We start from the raw sequence: 20,012 nt of genomic DNA, 5'->3' as shown, positions 1-20,012 counted from the left end.
TATTGAAAAATAAAAAATTAATATTATTAATTAACTAAAAAAAATTAAAAATAAATAAATTATAATATGTAACTAAAAAAATTAGTAAGATATAATGTAAGAAAAAAATGGTAAAATAGCTATTTTGTAAATAATAATAATATTATTCTTTTTAAAAAAATTTAATATACTATTTGAATATAATTATTTAAATAAAATAATTATTTATTATAAAATATGATTTGAATATAAAGAAAATAAATTAATTAAAAAATAAAAAATACCCATAAATTATAAAAATGCTAAAACTATATCAAACAAATTCTAAAACATAATTAAAATTCAAATAATCATTCAAATAAAAAACAAATTAAAAAAAACTATTTAACCTCTTTTTTCTTTCTCTGTCAAAAACAATGATTAAGAACCTCATTTACATACAAACAGTAAACACCTTCTCTAAATTGTATGTATATAAAAAAATTATGAATGAGTTAGGGTCGGCATAAACCCACCTCAGCCCCAACCTATATACGTCCCTGACTCCTCGGTTGGTTTTAAACCTATATACGTCCCTGACTCCTCGGTTGGTTTTAAACGGCGAGGATACTCTATGCTATGACTAACCTTCGATAGTGAGATCAAACACAGAGGATTGGGGCCAATGCAATTTTACATTTTGTGGCCCTAATATTATAAAAAAAAAATTATTTTTTTTAATTAATAATTATAAATATTTTAATTAACAAAAATATATATATCTAAATTAAATATATAACAACATTATCTCATATATAATAAATATAAAAAACATTAATATAATAAATTTTAAATGAAAAAAAGATACAATAATAATTAACAACTATGAAAACACATATCGATCTAAAAAAACAAACAAACTATAAAAACATACTTCTCCTTGACTTAAAGGTAGAGAACGTTGATTTTTAGCGTTGAACAATTTCGAAATCGAACCCACTAATGATTCGGTCATTGCCTCGTGTCGTTTCTTGATATTTCTTTTAGAAGCACCAGACTCATATTTCCGAAATTTTATTCGATCTTTATCATTTATAGTCTTCTTCGTCATTTTAACCAAAAATATTTAAACTAATTTTTAGTAAAAGTATTTAACTAGATCTAGACTTCAAGACTTCAAAATGGGAAAAAAAATACTTTACGGGTGATATGTTTTTTGTAATAGTCTTGATTTGAGATAGATATCACTACTCTACAATAAGAGTACAATAAGAAAAAATATAATGATTGATATTTTAATATTTAAAGTAGTAAAGATTAAAGATAAAAATAAGAATAAGAAAAAATTAAACAAATAACTGAATAAGTAACATCATTACCTCAAAAGATGATTATTGATTTGTTGTTACGAATTTGTAAACTTGAAGAAATAAAAAATGATCGGGGACAATTTAGTAGGGATTTAGGATTAAAAAATTATTATGTGAATTTGTAAATCGATAGAATCATAAGATATGAAATAGAAAATGACGGTTGAAATTTAGGGTTAGACTTATAAACTTATAATATAAAATGATGGCAGTCAATTATGTTAGGATTTAGGGTTAAACTTAGAAACTTATAATATATTATAATATAAAATGATGGTCGCTTAATAGGTTAAAAAAAATACTATTAATATTAGATATTAGGTTAGAAAAGAGTGGCCGGGGGCGCTTATCCGATTAGGTTAAAAAATTATGCTTAATATTACTAATATTAATTAGATATTAGGCGCTTATCCGATTAGGTTAAAAAATTATGCTTAATATTACTAATATTAATTAGATATTAGGTTATAAAATAATAGCCTTTAATATAATTAATATTTATATATAATTTAAAATGAAATTAGATATAAACGAGTAAATAACATAGAAAAATAAAAAAAGATAAAAAAATTATAAATATATTAATTTGAAAAGAGAAAAAAAAGGAAAAAAGAATATTAATAATATAATATAACTATTTTATAAAAAAAATTGGGGGCCTATACAACTGCATAGGTTGCCTTACCCCTAGGCCCGGCCCTGATCAAACAGTACCGGAGGTTGACATATCCTCTAAAATCGCTGAGCTCCAAACGCTGAAGGCGGAGCTTGCAACAACTATTTCTAAAATAGCAAGTCTACAAGCTCACCTGGAGACTATGAAGATTAATTCCACCGAAAATCTTACCTCCTTTACTGAAATGCATATACTCCTAGAGGATATGAGAACAATCAATAAAACAACTATTCGGGTTGTTCAAGAGATGACCACGAAGGTATTTCATTTGTAGATCTTTTAATTCTTTATGAATATGTTACCCTATTTGAGTTTTGATGAATATTTTGTTGTTTTTATTGATTTCATAGATAAAGATGTGTTGTTGTTGAGAATAGCTTGATAGATTATGTGACGGGTTCCTTGGATAAAAAGATTAAAAGGAGCATGGATAAACCGAAAAGCTTGAATTGATTGAAGCAAGAAAAGGAAGAACAATGAATGAAATTTAATTTCTTTTGATTGATATTTTTGAAGTTTTTGAATATTTGTATTTTGATTATACTTGTTATTTTTGGGTTTCTTAAACATGGTGGTTATTTATTTTTGAACAGTCTATGATTATCTTTATTTATGTTTTTGGTTTACATAATTTTTGAACATTTTATGGTTATGATTTACTCATAGTTTTGATTTTAAAATTTTAAATTATACATTTAGTTTTATAACTTTTGAAGTTGTTTTAGGCATATTTTTCATGAAAATTATTGCGAATAATATTGTTGATCGATGTTTAGTTTAGTAAAAAAAAGTTTCAACTCTCAGGTAAATTATGAATGTGCAATAACTTTTGCATTTATCCAGAATTATCGTCATATTGTCATATTACTATAATTTATGCAATAACAATTATACATATTATTGCAAAACCTATTATGGATCGAATATTATATTTTTTTAAAGATAATTTAATATGAAGTCATTGTTTATATATCTTCAGTCTTCCTCATTTTGCTAAGAACAATAAAAAAAATGCATTGGAGAGATTATATTATCATACAAAAGTGTTAGTGGATGTAAATGTTGATTTTTTTTTAGTTTCTTTTTGCAATAATAGTATTATATTTTTAAAAGGTTAATGTATATATTAAAAAATGATAAGAAATGTTTAAATATACAACAATAAAACATGAAATGAGAAAAGAAAAGAAAAAAGTCACTAAATATAAAAATAAAAAATAAAAAATTACGTTGTCCAACATATTATCGAGCTCATAACCATCCTAGTATTATGCTGTCAAAGAATTCAAATACTAGGTTTGTCATTTGTTTATCCAATTCAAATACTAGGTTTGTCATTTGTTTATCCATTATTAATCCATCTCCACCTCTAGTTTGTTGCATTAACTAAAAGTTACATTCAAATTGATATGTGAATTAAATTCAAGATAGAACAAAATATGTAATTGGTGTAACATTGTTTGTTCTATTTGATTGAGTAGTTAAAATGTTTATGTGATTAAACTTTACTATTACCATTTGAATGTATAATTCTTGAGAAAACATGCAAAAGCAGGATCAAACTTGAGTCAATTATTAGTAGTAGAATAAAAACATAGAAAATAAAATACCATTGTACGTAGGTATAAGAAAGAGATCAAAAGGAAATTCCATCCTTTAACCACACAAAGGATTTCAAGTAGAAAAAATAAGTAGAGTAAACATAACTAGCAATAAGGAAGAACTCCATTCACTTGGTTCTCGTAATGACTATGTGAGTAAGTTCTACGAGTGCGCGTCTCGATCTCAATACATCTTCATCATTGCTCTCAGGAAATGAATCTATTGCAGCCGATGCAAGAACCGCATGATTCTTCGCCAATTCTATTGTTTTTTGAATTCCTCTGCTCTTTCCAAGGTATTCAAGAGCCTGATTTTGTGGAAAAAAAATTAGTATAGTATACATATATCTAATATAAAAAAAGCTTAAAAATGAAATAAGGCAATTTTCATTTTCTAATATGCCCAAAAATGTTATATATTGGAAACTTACACCATCTTTGTACGGAGGTGTATCCAAATGGTATCACGTTTGATTAAATTTGAAAAATAAAATGGACAAGCAGATAAAAGTTATGAGTCAAATACTTACAAGTTCAATATCTGCAGGATTTTCAAGTCCCCTATAGACAATTTCATGTAGCTCGGGAAACTCTTCTATAGCAAATAGTATTGGAGCTGTCACAATTCCCTTGAGAAAATTATTTTGTTCATATAAGGTTAATAATTTGATCTTTAACCATCAAAACAAAAATAATATGAATCATGATTATAAAATAATCTTTATACCAAATAATCAAAAAAAATAATAACATCATAATCAATAAAATAATGGCCTAGTTGTTATTTATAGTTCTTATTCGGTTTTATTAAATGTGCCCGGATTTTGAAATGTGTCATATAGAGTTCGAAATATCATAATTTAAATTATGTGAGAATTTTCTTAATTTGAAAAAACGCCGGTCTTCTTGTTTCTTATTCTAACGTATCATATTCCTTTTTCTAATTATTTTTTTTACGTCTATAAATGAAATGATATTTAAAGATTATTTTTTTTTTTGAGATCTACACATTACAAATAATCAAAGATATTTTGAGTCCTAAAAAAGATGTAAGAAAATATTTGATAAATTAATTAAGAAAATGAAACTATTAAATTAAAGTAAGACAATTTTAATTGTGTTTGTTTAAATCTTGTATGTTACAATTCAAATTTTCAAATCACATTTAATGAAAACTATCTAAGTTTGAACATAAAAGCAATTGGTCTTAAAATAATATTATTTCAATCCTAATTAACTCTTTGAGCCATATGTGGAATGCCTTGAATCAATTCTATATAATGTTAAAAAAAAAAATACAAATTTCCAAAAAATTAACTCTTAACTATCCATGATTAAACTATAAAAGTTCTTACTTGATGAATGTCTGACAAAGAACCTTTTCCAAGGGAAGTTGATGTTCCTGTGAAATCAAGAACATCATCGATTAACTGAAATGCCAATCCCTGTGAAAAGAGGATGGGTTATCACTTATCAAAACATCTATTCCTTAAGGCTATCTTTGATTCGAAATTGGAAACCAATTTAAATTATCATATACATTTTTATCATATTTTTCGGTTCGTAAATGCATTTATTTGATTTCTCTAAACATAATAATTGAATTGAAAGCACTACTTACTTACCAGATTTTTACCATACTCAAAAGCCAGAGTGGAAACTTGTGTAGTTTGTCCAGCAAGAAGGGCAATTGCCTTGCAGCTGTTTGAAATAAGTGATGCAGTCTTATAGTATGTTTTTTCCATATAATATTCCATGCTGCATATAAGAAATATTGGTTCAGAATAAATCTCGGGCAAAATAACATTAAAATCAACATTCAAGTATAGTTGATGAATCAGATTCTAAAGTTGTGATGGGGACATAAAATTAATGTAGAAAAAAATTCCATAAAAGAATCTACTTTAGGAGAATTAAACAAATGATCATAGAGGACATAGGTTAACCTAATACAAAATTATTATTATTATTATTATTATTATTATTTAAAGATACAAAAATATGGTAGGTACTAATTTTTTTTACTAGACTTAAACCTAATCCAATCCTTACAAAAATTGGTCTTGCCTATCAAAATTGTTTGAAAATTGGACTTTCAACTTGTACATTTCTATTCATCTTTTATATATTAACTTGAAACTGAAGTTTTTATTATTTTTGTAATTTAAATATATTTTTAATAAATTATTTTTATTTAATAATATATATTTTCTTAAATAATATAAACTCTTAAATTAAAATAATAAATATTTAAATAATGTCAAAATATAATAAATTTAAAAAAAAATTATTAACATGATAAAATATTTATAATATATATTTTATCTTAAAGTGGAGACTCATATAAAAAATTAAAATAAAATAAAAAACCTAATGTCCTCCTGCTAATAAATTTGAGTCTTCAATTGGGCCACTAAAAAGAATTATTAAAAATAAAAATTCATTACAATTGTTACTACACCTCGTCCTAGGGTCAAATAAATATTTTAATAAATTAAATTGTTTTTAAAGTTTTAACCCTTGCTGTATAATTATTAAGCTTATATAAAAGATAAGTAATCAACTAAGCTAAACTATAGACCAATTTAAAATTGGAGTAAACCTAGTCTTGAATTTCTTTTGGGTGAGCTTAATCACAACTAATATAACTAGTATTAATTAAAAAAAAGGTTAGAATATATATAGAATTTAATAGATAATATAGTATAATTATCATTTCAAGTAACCATTAAGAGATTGAATGTTACTGTTGCCCATATATTATATATATCATCACTCAATATCTAACAAGTTTTTGGTGATATTTTGTTAGAGATTTAGAACCATTGAAAGAAGTGTAGCAAAAGTTATTTGAAAGTAGTAATTCGATCTTTACAAGAGAAGTAAAAGTCATCATAAATTCGTAACAATATACTTTTGAAGAAGATTTTTTTTTATCGAGTCATATATGTACCTAAAACGTTGATCAGATGTGGCTGTCATTTGCATGGTCTCCCCGGTGACCAAATGCTCTAGAACTGCTGATATTATAGAGGCAACCTACACATATAAATGCATACTTAATTTGTTCAACAATTTAGAAATTGCATGAACAATGATTCCTAAATTTGTTCTTACCTCATTGTTATTCAAAGAAGCAAGTGCCACACTTGCTCTTGATAACAAGAAATCTCCAGCTAATACAGATATCTGCATTATAAATGAGTAACAAATCTGTGTTAAGTCCCGCAAATTCTATGTCCAAACAAATTTAACAATAAATAGTCAACATCGTATTTATAAATTCTAAAGATAGAGTTAAATCGTAAAATTTTATTTAATATATAATTAAATATAAAATTAATTTGAAAAATAATAATAAACAAATTACACTAAATTGAGTTATAATACAAAATTAATTAATTGAGTTCATTTATTTGAATACATATTTTTTATTTTTAATATATAAATTCATTTTATCTTAGTAAAATTATATAAAATCGAAATATTTATAACCTTTTAAAATTTTAATATTATAAAATCATATAAAATAGAAATAATTTATACTCATCAAATCTTAATATTTTATATTTAAAATAGTAAAAGTGTATCTAATTTAAGAATTCATCTACAAAAAGAATTTTTAATTACTTTAAAATTGTAAAAGCATAAGTTTTAAGAGTTAGTTTGAGATTTTAATTGAATTAATTAAAAGAAATTAGAATAAATAAATGACATTAAAAGGAGTTATAATTACGAAGTTAATTACGTTTATTTATTTAAATAAGTAATATTTGTTCTTTTGAATTAATATAAATTCGGTATAATATATAAAATCGTAAAATCAAAATAATTTAAAATTTTGTAAAACTTTTAATGTGAAAAATTTTAAATCGTATAAAATTGAAATAATTTATGAACTTGTAAAATATTAATAATTTATAAACTCGTAAATTCTTAATATTATAAAATTAAAATAGTAAAAATTTAACTAGTTTAAGAGTTTATATATAATCACAATCGTTAAATTTAAATTATAAAATCATAAAATTAAAAAATTAAATTGAAACATCATCCATAACATAAAATAAAATGTATCAACAAGTTTTTGTATTATCAAATAAACAAAAAAAATGAAATTAGTATAGGACATTATTAATCATTTCATGATAGCCATAAAAAAGCAAAAATCTAACCTTGTTCCCCATTACATTGTTTAAGGATGCGATACCACGCCTTGTCTCAGCGTTATCCAATACATCATCATGTAAAAGACTTGCAACCTAACACAAAATATTATCATTAATGGAGATCAAATCCTTTCCAAAAAAATTCAAATGTCAAGAACATGTTGGAAAATACAATATAATCAAGTCATAGAAAAGTAAAACAAGGTAAATAAAACTAACATGTATCATTTCCACGATCTCAGCAATACGATTTCGATTTTGTCTACCACATAGTTCCATTAAATTAGCATCGCCAATTACGTTAGAAGTTTGTTGAGGTATTTGAATGTTCAAAGCTCTTGACATCAACAAAAAAACCTGAATGACAAAAAATAAAGATGCAAGACCAAACTTGTTGAAAATTATAGAAATTGAGAGACTCTCTATTCTCTTAAGTGGAATATGGCAAGAAAACAATATATTCTTATGAACAAATTGTTAAAATTGTAGTATTTTAAAAAGAAGAACATGAAAGTGTGAGCTTAAAAATATGTTTGATATAATGTTACGTAATATCTCGAAATTCAATATATATAGTTATCCATCCCAATTCCATTTTAATTCGACTCACATTCATTCTTAACCCGGATAACTTGGGTATCTGATCTCCGATGGGTACCCAAATACCTGTTGTTCTGTTTTCTCACACTAACCTTGTTTTTTTTATGCAATTTGTCAATTGGAAAAAAGAAATAAAAAGATCTTTCACACTTTCGGAAAGCTATGATAAAGTTGAAATTAGAGACTGAAGAAATGTGGGTATTAAAAATGTTTTAAACATTGAATAAGATAATTTTAATATATACTTGAGCTATTTTTATATATGAACTAGGTATGGATTTTGGGGTAGGTTATCAACCACTACTCATTCTCAACCCAAACGAGGTAGATTTTTCAGTTTTACTCTCTATCTCCAACCCTAATTTGATTTATTCATCTCCAATTCTATCCGAAGAATATACCCATCGTATCATATTTTCGGATACTCATTGTTATCCCTGATTATGATTAGTCCTCAGATGCATGACTAAACTAAAAAAAATGTAACTCACAGTAGGTCTAAGCCTCTTTCCTTCCACACCAATCTTGAAGAAATATTCAACGGCAGAAGCAAGTTTTGGAACCTGCATTCATTAATAGACTTTTGTTTTTAGTAATTGAAAGAATCAAAGCTTCTTGCTTCTCCAAGCGTTTGCATCAATTAGAAAAAGAGAAACTTATTTTATTTATTATTATTAATATTTTCAAATGTTCTATATAAATATATTAAAAATAATAAAAATAATTTAAACACAACAACAAAACATGTGATAAGAAAAAAAAAGTTACTCAATATGTTATCAAGCTCGTAAATACTCAAAAATAAATTCGAAAAAAAATGGAGAGGATAAGCATATGTCACATCAATCCATTTCTCAAAGGAGAAACTTGTTTAATGTGAAATTAATTGGATAGTATCTATTCAAACTTTCTTCTTTTTTCTTATTTCCTCATTTATCCAATTCAAATGATTTATTTATCTTTTATTTTTTCTAATTAATTACATTTATATGACTAAAAATTTGATATAAAAACTTTGGTTTTGATCTAATTTATATTTAAAAAAACTTTCTTTGTATTTTATTAAAGTTATTTTGAATATAAAAGTAAAAACAAGATTTTTAAATAATTACAATCAATTAGAAAATGATTAAAAAAGACATTATAAAACTAAATATATCGATTAAAGGAATTGAGAAATCGAAAATTTATAAATAAAATAATTGGAAAGAAATTTTTTTATAAGATGAAACATCGAATTTTATCTTTGTTAATTAAAAAAATAATTATATTGATTGTAAACTAACAACTATACATTTTCACAAGTTCATAAATTAAATTGAGCCATACCAAATTTTAGAATGCAAAATTAACTTTTTGTAATAAAATCATACCTCGGTAACTACCATAGATCGTATCTTATCCGAAATAGCAGACAATTCATTCTCAACAAGCGAAAAAGGATCAGATTGCTCCTACATAACCAGCATAATCCAATACAATAGATAATTTTAGTGGGTTAGATCCGGTTAATTAAAAAAGTTATATTTATTTTAAACTAACAACTACATGTACATACATCTTCACAAGTTCAAAAAGTAAATTGAGCCATACAAAAATTTAGAATGTAAAAATAACTTTTTGTTATAAAATATACCTCGGTAACTACCATAGATTGTATCTTATCCGAAATAGTGGACAATTCATTTTCAACCAGCGAAAAATTGTCAGATTGTTCCTGCATAACCAGTAGAATCCAATAGAATAGATAGAAAAATTTATTTAAGAAGTGAGATGATAATTTCTTTATTTTATTGAACCTAATATTTATAATAAGATATGGTTTAGTACCTTAGAGGAGGAGACTTTATTGCAAGAAATCAATACCTGGTAATGTTGCTTATCTACAGATGAGTTCATGGTGATTCAATCTACTTTTTGAAACCCTAGCCAATACCACATCTTTAAATCAATTATTTTTTCATTATATTTGATAATAAACATACCATGAAAAAAGAATTAAAAAATAACAATAAATACAATTAATTGGTATTATGTTTTATCTTACCGAAACCAACCCAAAAGCCTTAATTCTGATCGGTCACGAATTAAGATGGTCGAGAAACCCATTTAGTACTTGAAATTGCTTCTTCTTCTTAATTAATGAAGCAACAATTTAGCTAAAAACACAAGACATTAATTAATGAAGAAACACGATCCGTGTATCTAGGTCACCTCCTTTTAAGCTACGGACTCTTTTCATTAATATAATATATTGTATTTTCAGCTTCACACTTTTTGAGTTTTTCATAAACAACTCAACAGATAAATTCTTACAAATGAATAAATAGATTACTAGCAAAAATAATAATAAATAGATATACTAACACTAGTATTTTTTAATTCTTTTTTTTTTGCTAATATACTAACACTAGTATTTTTTAATTCTTATTTTTTTTGCTAATTGAAATAAAAGCACATAAATTTAAATTTAGGTGTCGTTATAAGGTAACGAAAGCAAAGCCACTAATCTGACGTGGAAAGAAAAAAAAAATCATGCTAGAAAAAAAATATTAAAATGTCCCGAAAATGACTAATTTCAAAATTTATTATTATTTTTATAAGATGTGATTTTATTCTCTCCGACAAATGTGACAAAGCACCTCAGATTCGTGGTCTTGATTTCGTTATAACTTTGTTGTCCAAATCATTTCTTTATATTTAAATACAAAAAAAAAAAAAAAAGATTGATTAGATAGGCTGATTTAATGATTGAATATGGGATCTCCAAGTTAGCGCATATGCCCGACTTTTGGTGGTCATGTTTTGAACTGCACAAAACTTGTGTACCGGGTTGAAAAGGTCAAAGTTTGACTTTTGAAAAAAATCAGATCAAAGTGCTCCAGAATTTGTTTTGCTGTATAATATTTTGGATCACACTCAAAAAAATTTCAATCATGAGTTATTTTTTCTTATTAGAGATATTATCAATAGTTACTCTATATCAAGGTTATATATATATAATAATAGATAAATTAAAAAGGGATATAATAGGAAAAAACGATTAGTCTTGAAACATGATTGACATTGAGTGGGTGATGTTTAAGTCAATCGTCGGTTGTTGGGATGTTTGAATAGAAACTATGAGCTGCTCGATTGGATTGAGTCGATAAATCTCTATCCTGGTTATTTTTTGGTGAATTTTTTTGCTCGAAAAGAATAGTATGATATTCAGTGATTGGGGTCGACCAATGCATTTACTGCACAACGCTATTATTATTATGACGATAGGGGATATCTCTTCTGAAGAACCGATGGAGACGGTCGGTGAACTAATTGATCTTCTTGAAGATATTCGAGCTCATCAATGTTAGAGTTTATGTTTTGTTTTGTTCGTTGGCGAGCATTTTATGTTTATGTTTTCATTGTTACACTCAATTGATTAATCTTGTTGTGTTTGATAACTAGGTAAACACTTAGTTTTGTATTATTTTTGTCATTATGTTTAAACGACTATTATTTATATCATATTCTATCGAATTTTAAAAAAAATTGTATTTGTCTTTACAATTTACATGAGTAACATTGTAACGAATTTATACTACATAAAAAGTTAAACAATCACTATATAATTCTTATTGATTTTTTATGTAGATGATCTCTAAGAGTTTATTGTGAGAGTGTGTGATTTCTACCATTTGATAATTGAGATTGACTATTGATAATATTCTTAATATTTTTAATATTTTTTCATGTATTAATAGTAGAATGGCCCCTAATATTTAAAGACATGTATGACACCTTTTAATTTGCTAAATTGTCGTTCTGATGAAAGCTTTTTCTGATATGTATGAGAAACCATCTACTAACAATAAAGTATATTTAATAAAAAAAAAGACTATATTACTTAAGAATGGTTGATGGTGCTTCTGTCACTACTCATTTGAACAAATTCAATACAATTGTGAATCAATTGCTATCTGTTGAGATTGATTTTGAGGACGGAGTTAATTCCCTAACTTTGTTAGCATCTCTACCAAATAGCTAAGAACTTATGAGGACAACAATTAGTAATTTTTTTGGAAATTCTAAATTGAAATTTATTGAAGTTAGAGATTGAATTCTTGTTAAAGAAGTTCGTAAAATTGATTCTGGTGAAACGTTCAAAAATTCTACTATGAATGTTAAATATAGGGGAATAGGTAACAATATAAATTTCAACCGAGGTAAGATCAAATCTATATCGAGGAATAGGAGGAGTCAGTCGAAGTTTGGGCGGACATTTGATTGTTGGAATTGTGGTAAACAATGTCACTTGAAGAGGAACTGTAAAGCACCGAAGAGAAACAATGATGATAAAAATGATGTAGCCAACATAGTTACAGAAATTGTCATTGATGTGTTGCTTCTATCTATTGATAGCCCGATAGATTCATGAGTTTGGATTCAAGAACGTCTTTTCACACCACTGCCCATAAAGAATTAATGGAGAATTATGTGGCTAAAAATTGTGAGAAAATTTATCTTGCAGATGGTGAGCCACTGAATATTGTTGGCATGGGGGACATCAAATTGAAGATGGAAAACAGTTCTGTTTGGAATATTAATAAGGTGAGACACATTCCAGGTTTAATGCACAATTTAATTTCTATTACACAACTTGATGATGAAGGTCATAGTTTCATCAGTTGTGGAAATAGTTTATGGAATGTGACTAAAGGAGAAATAGTTGTTGCTTGAGGTCACAAAATTGAAACGCTATACACAACTTTAATATGTAGAGACACAATTGCTGTTATTGTTGATGACTCAAAGAACAGTGAACTATGGCATTGAAGGTTAGGCCATATGAGAAAAAAATGAATGAAAATTCTTTTAAAGAATTGTCATATTCCAGAACTGAAGTATGTTGAGCATCGGTTATGTGAAAACTGCATTCTTGGTAAACAGAAATGTGTGAGTTTCTTAAAGATTGGGAAGAAGCTCAGGAAAGAAATGCTAGAGTTGGTACACACTGATGTGTGGGACCTGCACTTGTTTCTTCTATTGGCGGATCACACTACTACGTGACGTTTATAGATGATTTGATAAGAAAAGTATGAATTTACTTTATGAAGCACAAGTTTGAAGAATTTGTTATTTTTATGAAGTGGAAGGTCTTGGTTGAAAATGAAACAAATCACAAGGTTAAATGCTTGAGATCCGACAACGGAGGCGAGTACATCAGTTCAAATTTCAAAGAACATTGTGTTGTAAATGGGATCAGTATGGTGAAGATTGTTCTACAAACGCTTTAAGATAATTGAGTAGCTAAAATGATGAATCGAACATTGAACGAGTGTTCTAGAAGCATGAGATTACATGATGGGAAACCTAAAACCTTATAGGCAGAAACTATCAACACTGTTGCCTACTTGATAAAAAGAGAGCCCTCTATTCCTCTTGAATTCAGAATTCTAAAAGAAGTTTGGAGCAATAAAAAGGTAAACATTTCTTATTTGAAAGTGTTTGGTTGTTTATCATATGTTCATATTAATGAATGTGATAGGAGCAAGCTTAATCTAAAGTCTAATAAATGTTATTTATTGGTTATGATGATATCGAGTTTGATTATCATTTCTGGGATAATCAAAATCAGAAGATCGTTTGTAGCAGGAATGTTATCTTTAATGAACAAGTTCTTTACAAATATTGTGTTGGGAAGACATTAAATGGTGATTCCAAGTTGGAAGAGACTAGCATGATCGATTTAAGAGATTTTTCAGTTGAATATATACCAATTGTCGAATAAGACCAATAAATTGTTAAAGATGAAATCGTTGAGAACGTGACCTAGAGGCAAATCAACAAACACAAGTTATATAGTTGAGAATATCGTCAAGAAGTCGAAAATCATTTGAGAAGTGGTCTCCATCTTTGAGCTATATCTTATTGACAGATAGAGGCGAACCTGAATTGTATGAGGAAGTAGTACAATATGATGAATCAGTTAAGTAAGAGTATACAATGAAAGATAATATGGATTCTTTGACGATGAATCAGACTTGGGAGATCACTGAGCTACCAAAGGGAATAAATCACTTCACAACAAATAGAACTCCAGGATTAAAGAAGAACATGATAAAACCATGAGGTACAAGGTAAGGTTGGTTGTGAAAGGATTTAAACAGAAAGAATGTATTTACTACAATGAGATCTTCTCTCTAGTGGTGAAATTGATGACAATCAGAACTATTTTGAGTTTGATTGTGAAATAAGACCTTCGTCTTCAACAAATGGATGTCAGAACTATTTTTCTTCATGGTGATTTAAATGAAGAGATTTATATGTGGCAATCAAGGGATTTGAAATCAAAGGAAAAAATGAGTTTGTATGTAAGATTCAGAAGAGTCTATACGGTTTGAAATAGGCTCTAAGTCAATGGTACAAGAAGTTCGATAACTTCATGAAAAATAACAATTTTTTTAGGTGTGAAGATAATCATTGCTGTTATATCAAGAGGCTTGATATATTGTACATTATTCTACTCCTCTACGTTGATGACATGTTGATTGTTGGAGCAAGCTTGTATGAGATTAACAAGCTAAGAAATGTGTTATCTGAAAAGTTTGCAATGAAGGATTTGGGTGCTGCAAAACAAATAATTGGGATGTAAATTTTTAGGGATAAAGAAGTTCTCAAACTTTTACAAGAAGAATATGTGATGAAACTTCTTAGCAGATTCAACTTGTACGATACAAAATATTTATTACCCCATTAGTTAATCACTTCAAACTATCTAAAGATCAATCGCCTTCAATAGTGGATGGGAAAATTACATGGACATTGTTCAGTATGCCTATGTCATTGGTTGTATTATGTATATGTTGATTTGCACACAACTAGACATAACACATGTAGTGGGAGTTATTAGCATATTCATGAGCAATTCGGGTAGACAACACTGTGAAGCAGTAAAGTGGATAATACGATACTTAAGAGGAAGTATGTGTCTCGCTTTGTATTTTCAAAAGTCTAATATGAGTTTGGAGGATATGTTGATGCTAACAATTGTGGTGATGTATATAGAAGGAAGAGCACAACAATGTACATCTATACTCTAAGAGATACTACAATCAGTTGGGTTTAAAAACTGCAGAATATTGTTGTTCTTTCTAGTTGTGAGACAGAGTATGTTGCTGTGATAAAGGCTACTAAGGAGATGATGTGGTTGCAACTCTTTTTGCGATAATTTGGTCAAGACTACGAGAGAAGTGTGTTGCGATGCGATAGTTAGAGTGTCATTCATTTGGAAAATAATCCTATTTAGCATGGAAAGACAAAACATATACATGTTTGTTATCATTTCATTCGATTAGATTTAGAAGATGGAGTGTTAACTCTTAAGAAGATTCCCGTGAGTGAGAATCCAACTTATATGCTAACGAAAGTTGTGATAAACGAGAAACTGAAGTTGTATGCAATTCCAGTTGGTCTTCTTTGTTAAGACGTCAGATGGAAGTCGCTACCGATCGAGAAATGATGAAGTTAGTCTCTAAGTGGGAGATTATTGAGTTATGAAGCCTACACTTATAATAAACTCTACAATAGTTAATTAGAATTTATTGAGTTTATATTTGAGTTATTTAGGTTTTATTACCTGAATGTTTACCCTATAAATATGTTATTATTAAGGGTTTACATTGATGAGACAAAATTATAGAGAGATAAAGTGTGAGGCAAAAACTTTGTATTTCTTCTTCTTTATAGTGAAATCTGGTGATGGCTAGGTGGACGTAGCTCATTTGAGTGAACCACAATAAATTTGTGTCTTCTTGTGTTCTTATTTTCTTGCGTTTTCACAGATCATTTCAAGCGGGTCATATTTAGGCGATCCAAATCCTAACATCCTACTGTTCAATTAATAAGTTTGGTGAACCAACTAGACCAATCATCCACATACTTGCATCTGATCATAGTAACCCACAAAGAGGTATGCTTCGAGGAGTATCTACTAGACCATTTCGATAAAGAGATTGGTTAAACAAAGTCAAATCTTGTATACCTAAGCCCCCTTGGTCCTTAAATTTCTTCACTTTATCTCAACTTACCAAATGACGGAAGGATGACTTAAAGGACCCCCAAAGAAATTTATAAATAATTTTTTCCATCTTCACAGCCACACTTTTAGGTCTAAGAAATAGAGACATCATGTAAGTAGGCATAGATTCTAAATCACTTTTGACGAGAATCAAACGCTCACCTTTTGAAATCATCTTGCTCTTCCATATTGATAACTTTCTTTCATTTTGGCAATGATCGGATGCCAAAAAACTTTAAAATGAACTTTAATTAGCACCTGAAAGCATCCCAAGATAAGTAGACAGAAATGATCTCACCTTGAAACCCAAGATGCTCGAAAGTGTCATCTTACTACTATTGGATACGGAGTTTGAGAAAAAGATCTCAGACTTACCGAGGTTAACTCGCATCTCTTATTATTATTATTAAAATTTAATAAATAAAATGGTATGTTTTCAAATGACTCTAGGATATTAATGAAAAAAATTGAACGAAATTGATTGAGAAACAAGCAGAGTTTTGAATTTGTATGGAAATTGTTAACGGTATAATGTCAATTTTGATATTGTCAATATCGTATCAAAATTACTGTATATCGTCAATATTTACAAAAATTCGAGTTATAATATGCTCGAAAAAAGTTTAAGGTGTGCTTAAAAAATTAAAAAGAAAATTATGAACAAACGAGTGGATAAATATATGTTTTGTCGTTTGTTTATGAATTAAATTGAAAAATTAATTAAGAAATTAAAGGGTTATGTCACATTATTACTGTAAAAAAAAAATTGGTGGGTTTCAGCCCACTCGAGCCTATCATAGATCCGTCACAGATGTTACTTATATCATACCGAGATTTTGTATATCGAAATAGTGGTACGTTAACTTATGCTTTTTTCTATACAGAAATTTTCGATACTATAGTCGGTATGGATAAAAAAATTATGGTACGTCGTTCCGACCCACGAGATTAAGATAATTAAATTTTAATAATTATATATGACCTAAACTTTTTTTCTTTTAACTTTTGTTTTCAAATTTATGTTTGAAGTGTCTGCTGGACTCGCAAGATAATTTTTTTTTAAAAAAAAAAAAAAAAAACCTTCAGCTTTGGTAAAAACAAGTCAATATTAAGGGCTATTATTTATGAGTCAGATCCATGTGTAATGTGGGTAGAGTAAAAGTATATAGATCTTCAAAATATCTTGAATTTACATAACAAAATATTCAAGACGTATTAATTTAAGTAGTTGTAAATGATCATAACTGTAGATTAATATGTTGACATTTTCAAATAAATTTTTGATTTCGGGTTATTAAATGTGTGTTATTCGAAGTTACTTATAAGGTTGGATAATAAAAATAATTTTTTTTAAAAAAGAAATAAAAATATTTTTTTAAGAAAAGAAATAAAAATATATTTTAATATTAGTTCATAATTTTGATAATTTTTTTGAATAATTTAATTGATTAAAATGTAATATGAAATGTTTAATTTCTTGAAATTAATTTAAAATAATTCAAAATTAATCATATCCTTATATATGTAATTACTTGTTTAGCTTATGATTTTTAAGTTCAAGAATTTTATAACTTATCTCAACAAGGAACCAAATAACTCATGTTCTAATGGTTAGTTCGAGTTTTTACGCCTAAAACATTTATAAAATAAATAAAAAATTTACTACACAACTTTATCTAATTCAACTATTGAACTCTTTCATATTTGTTTTTAATGAGTTTTATTTTATTTACATAAGTTTGCGTAAAAAAAATATGAACAAATTAGGCTTCCAATAAAAGAATACAATGATAAGACTAACAAAAGAGAAAAGTAAATAAACCAATAATGCACATCAATGACACCTCTCACATGATTGAATTTCAAAAATCGTTGAAACGTTATATATCGTTCAAAATATTAGCGATGTAATCATCCAAAACCATCACATTTCTACTTGCGTGATGAAAAGGTAAGAGCACACATGCTTTATGCTCAAACACTATCATATTCCTTCCCAACAAGATAATCACCATGACAAGTATAGATATAAATATAGATAGACATTCACAAAAACAAAATTGTCCAATTCCACCTAATTGTCCCAAAATTCAACAAAGAACTTCAATAGACTTGTTACTAAGACTACATTTTTCTTTATTTTTATAATTTTTTAAAACTATCACCACTTTTATCATTTAAATTACTATTTGTTGGGTTTGACATCATAATTGAGTTTCTAAATGATTAAAAAGAGATTTAAAAGTTATTGAAAAAGGTCCATTGAAAGATGCTAGACTTCAACTTGGTATGCAAGTTGTAGCAAATAAGAGAAAGAGAAATGCAAGTTGCAAGATATCCTTTTCCTTTTGTGAAAATTAAGACATCAACTTGCATATGGAAAAGGAAAGGGGGGCACGGCATGCATGATGCATTCCTCCTGCCATAATTATTATTATTATTGCAATGCCTGCCTATTACTTTTGTTTTTAAATGATATAAACTTACAAATATTAAATAATATATTCTCTTCACTCAAATATAACTATATATGTAAGAATATAATCGGCAATAATTGAATGTTTATTTATTTACCTTCTCCTCATTTAAATATAACGTACGCAATTCGATACGGTCAGTTTGTACAAATATAAATAAATAAATCAATGCTGTATCCATATTGAATTGAACTGACGTTTTTATTTATTTGTTGTCAATTCGATTTGGTCAATTAAAATATTGGTTTCATAAAAAGTGATTATTAAATAATAAAATTATACTTAAAAATTATTTGGAAAAACAAATATTATTATAAGTACATAATTATTGTTATGTAGATTGTATTTGAATGGTTGAAAATTTAATTATTAAAAAAATATTTATATAACATTGATTATAGTTGTATCCAAATAATTTATATTTGGTAAATTTTAATCATGACAGGTTGAATGGTTAGTTCGACTTCACTAACCCCCCCGATAAATTGAACCATGGAGTTTAATAGTTTTATAAATCGTTCGATTTGATCAATTCAATTGACTTTTAGTTCGGTTTAGACTATTCTGTCAGTTTTACTTACACTCCTATAATTTATTAGGGTAGCTGAAATGAAAAAAGTCTTATTAATAAAGACATCAAAGATTACTAACTAAATTAAAAAAGAAAGTCTTAAATTAAAGTTGAGTTTTTTTTTTAAATAAAGAAGTGCTAGCATAACACCTCACGGTCATAACCTCGCTTAAACTCAAAACACTTTCAGATGGTATATTATGACTATTTTAGTATCATGCTAACTTCCTAAATAAAAAAAATAAATATAAATTGATTTAAAAAAAATAAATTAATAATAATACTGAGTGAAGTGCATCTATATAAATTGATTTGTATATTTTGAATTAGAGAAGAATATAATTTATGTTTGGCTTTTCTTATGATTTTCATTGACATTAAGAATGTCTCGTTTGGCTTTTCTTATGATTTTCATTGACATTAAGAATGTCTCGCTTTTCTTTATATTATTCATATTTGAGCTGTTATTGTATTTTGTTCTAATAACATCTTATTTATTAGACAGTTCGAGATTTTTGTCTCAGATTTTAA

General features: G+C 27.0%; 1 protein-coding gene across 1 annotated transcript; it reads right to left on the bottom strand.

Moving 5' to 3' along the window:
* Positions 1 to 3,733: 3,733 nt before the first annotated feature.
* LOC124940405 (solanesyl-diphosphate synthase 1, mitochondrial-like) lies at positions 3,734 to 9,777 on the bottom strand. The gene is made up of 10 exons (XM_047480920.1): positions 9,748 to 9,777; positions 8,866 to 8,937; positions 7,994 to 8,131; positions 7,781 to 7,867; positions 6,723 to 6,794; positions 6,559 to 6,644; positions 5,231 to 5,363; positions 4,961 to 5,050; positions 4,136 to 4,234; positions 3,734 to 3,913 (listed from the first exon to the last, which is right to left on the bottom strand). Exons 1-10 carry the CDS (start codon positions 9,760 to 9,762, stop codon positions 3,734 to 3,736), a joined length of 972 nt encoding a protein of 323 aa, XP_047336876.1. The 5' UTR covers positions 9,763 to 9,777.
* Positions 9,778 to 20,012: the final 10,235 nt, after the last annotated feature.

The sequence above is a fragment of the Impatiens glandulifera genome, chromosome 5 (assembly GCF_907164915.1).
Source record: "Impatiens glandulifera chromosome 5, dImpGla2.1, whole genome shotgun sequence".
In the NCBI taxonomy this organism is placed as follows: Eukaryota; Viridiplantae; Streptophyta; class Magnoliopsida; order Ericales; family Balsaminaceae; genus Impatiens; species Impatiens glandulifera.
Note: the sequence above shows the minus strand (reverse complement) of the source record. Positions and strands in the feature narration are given on the sequence as shown.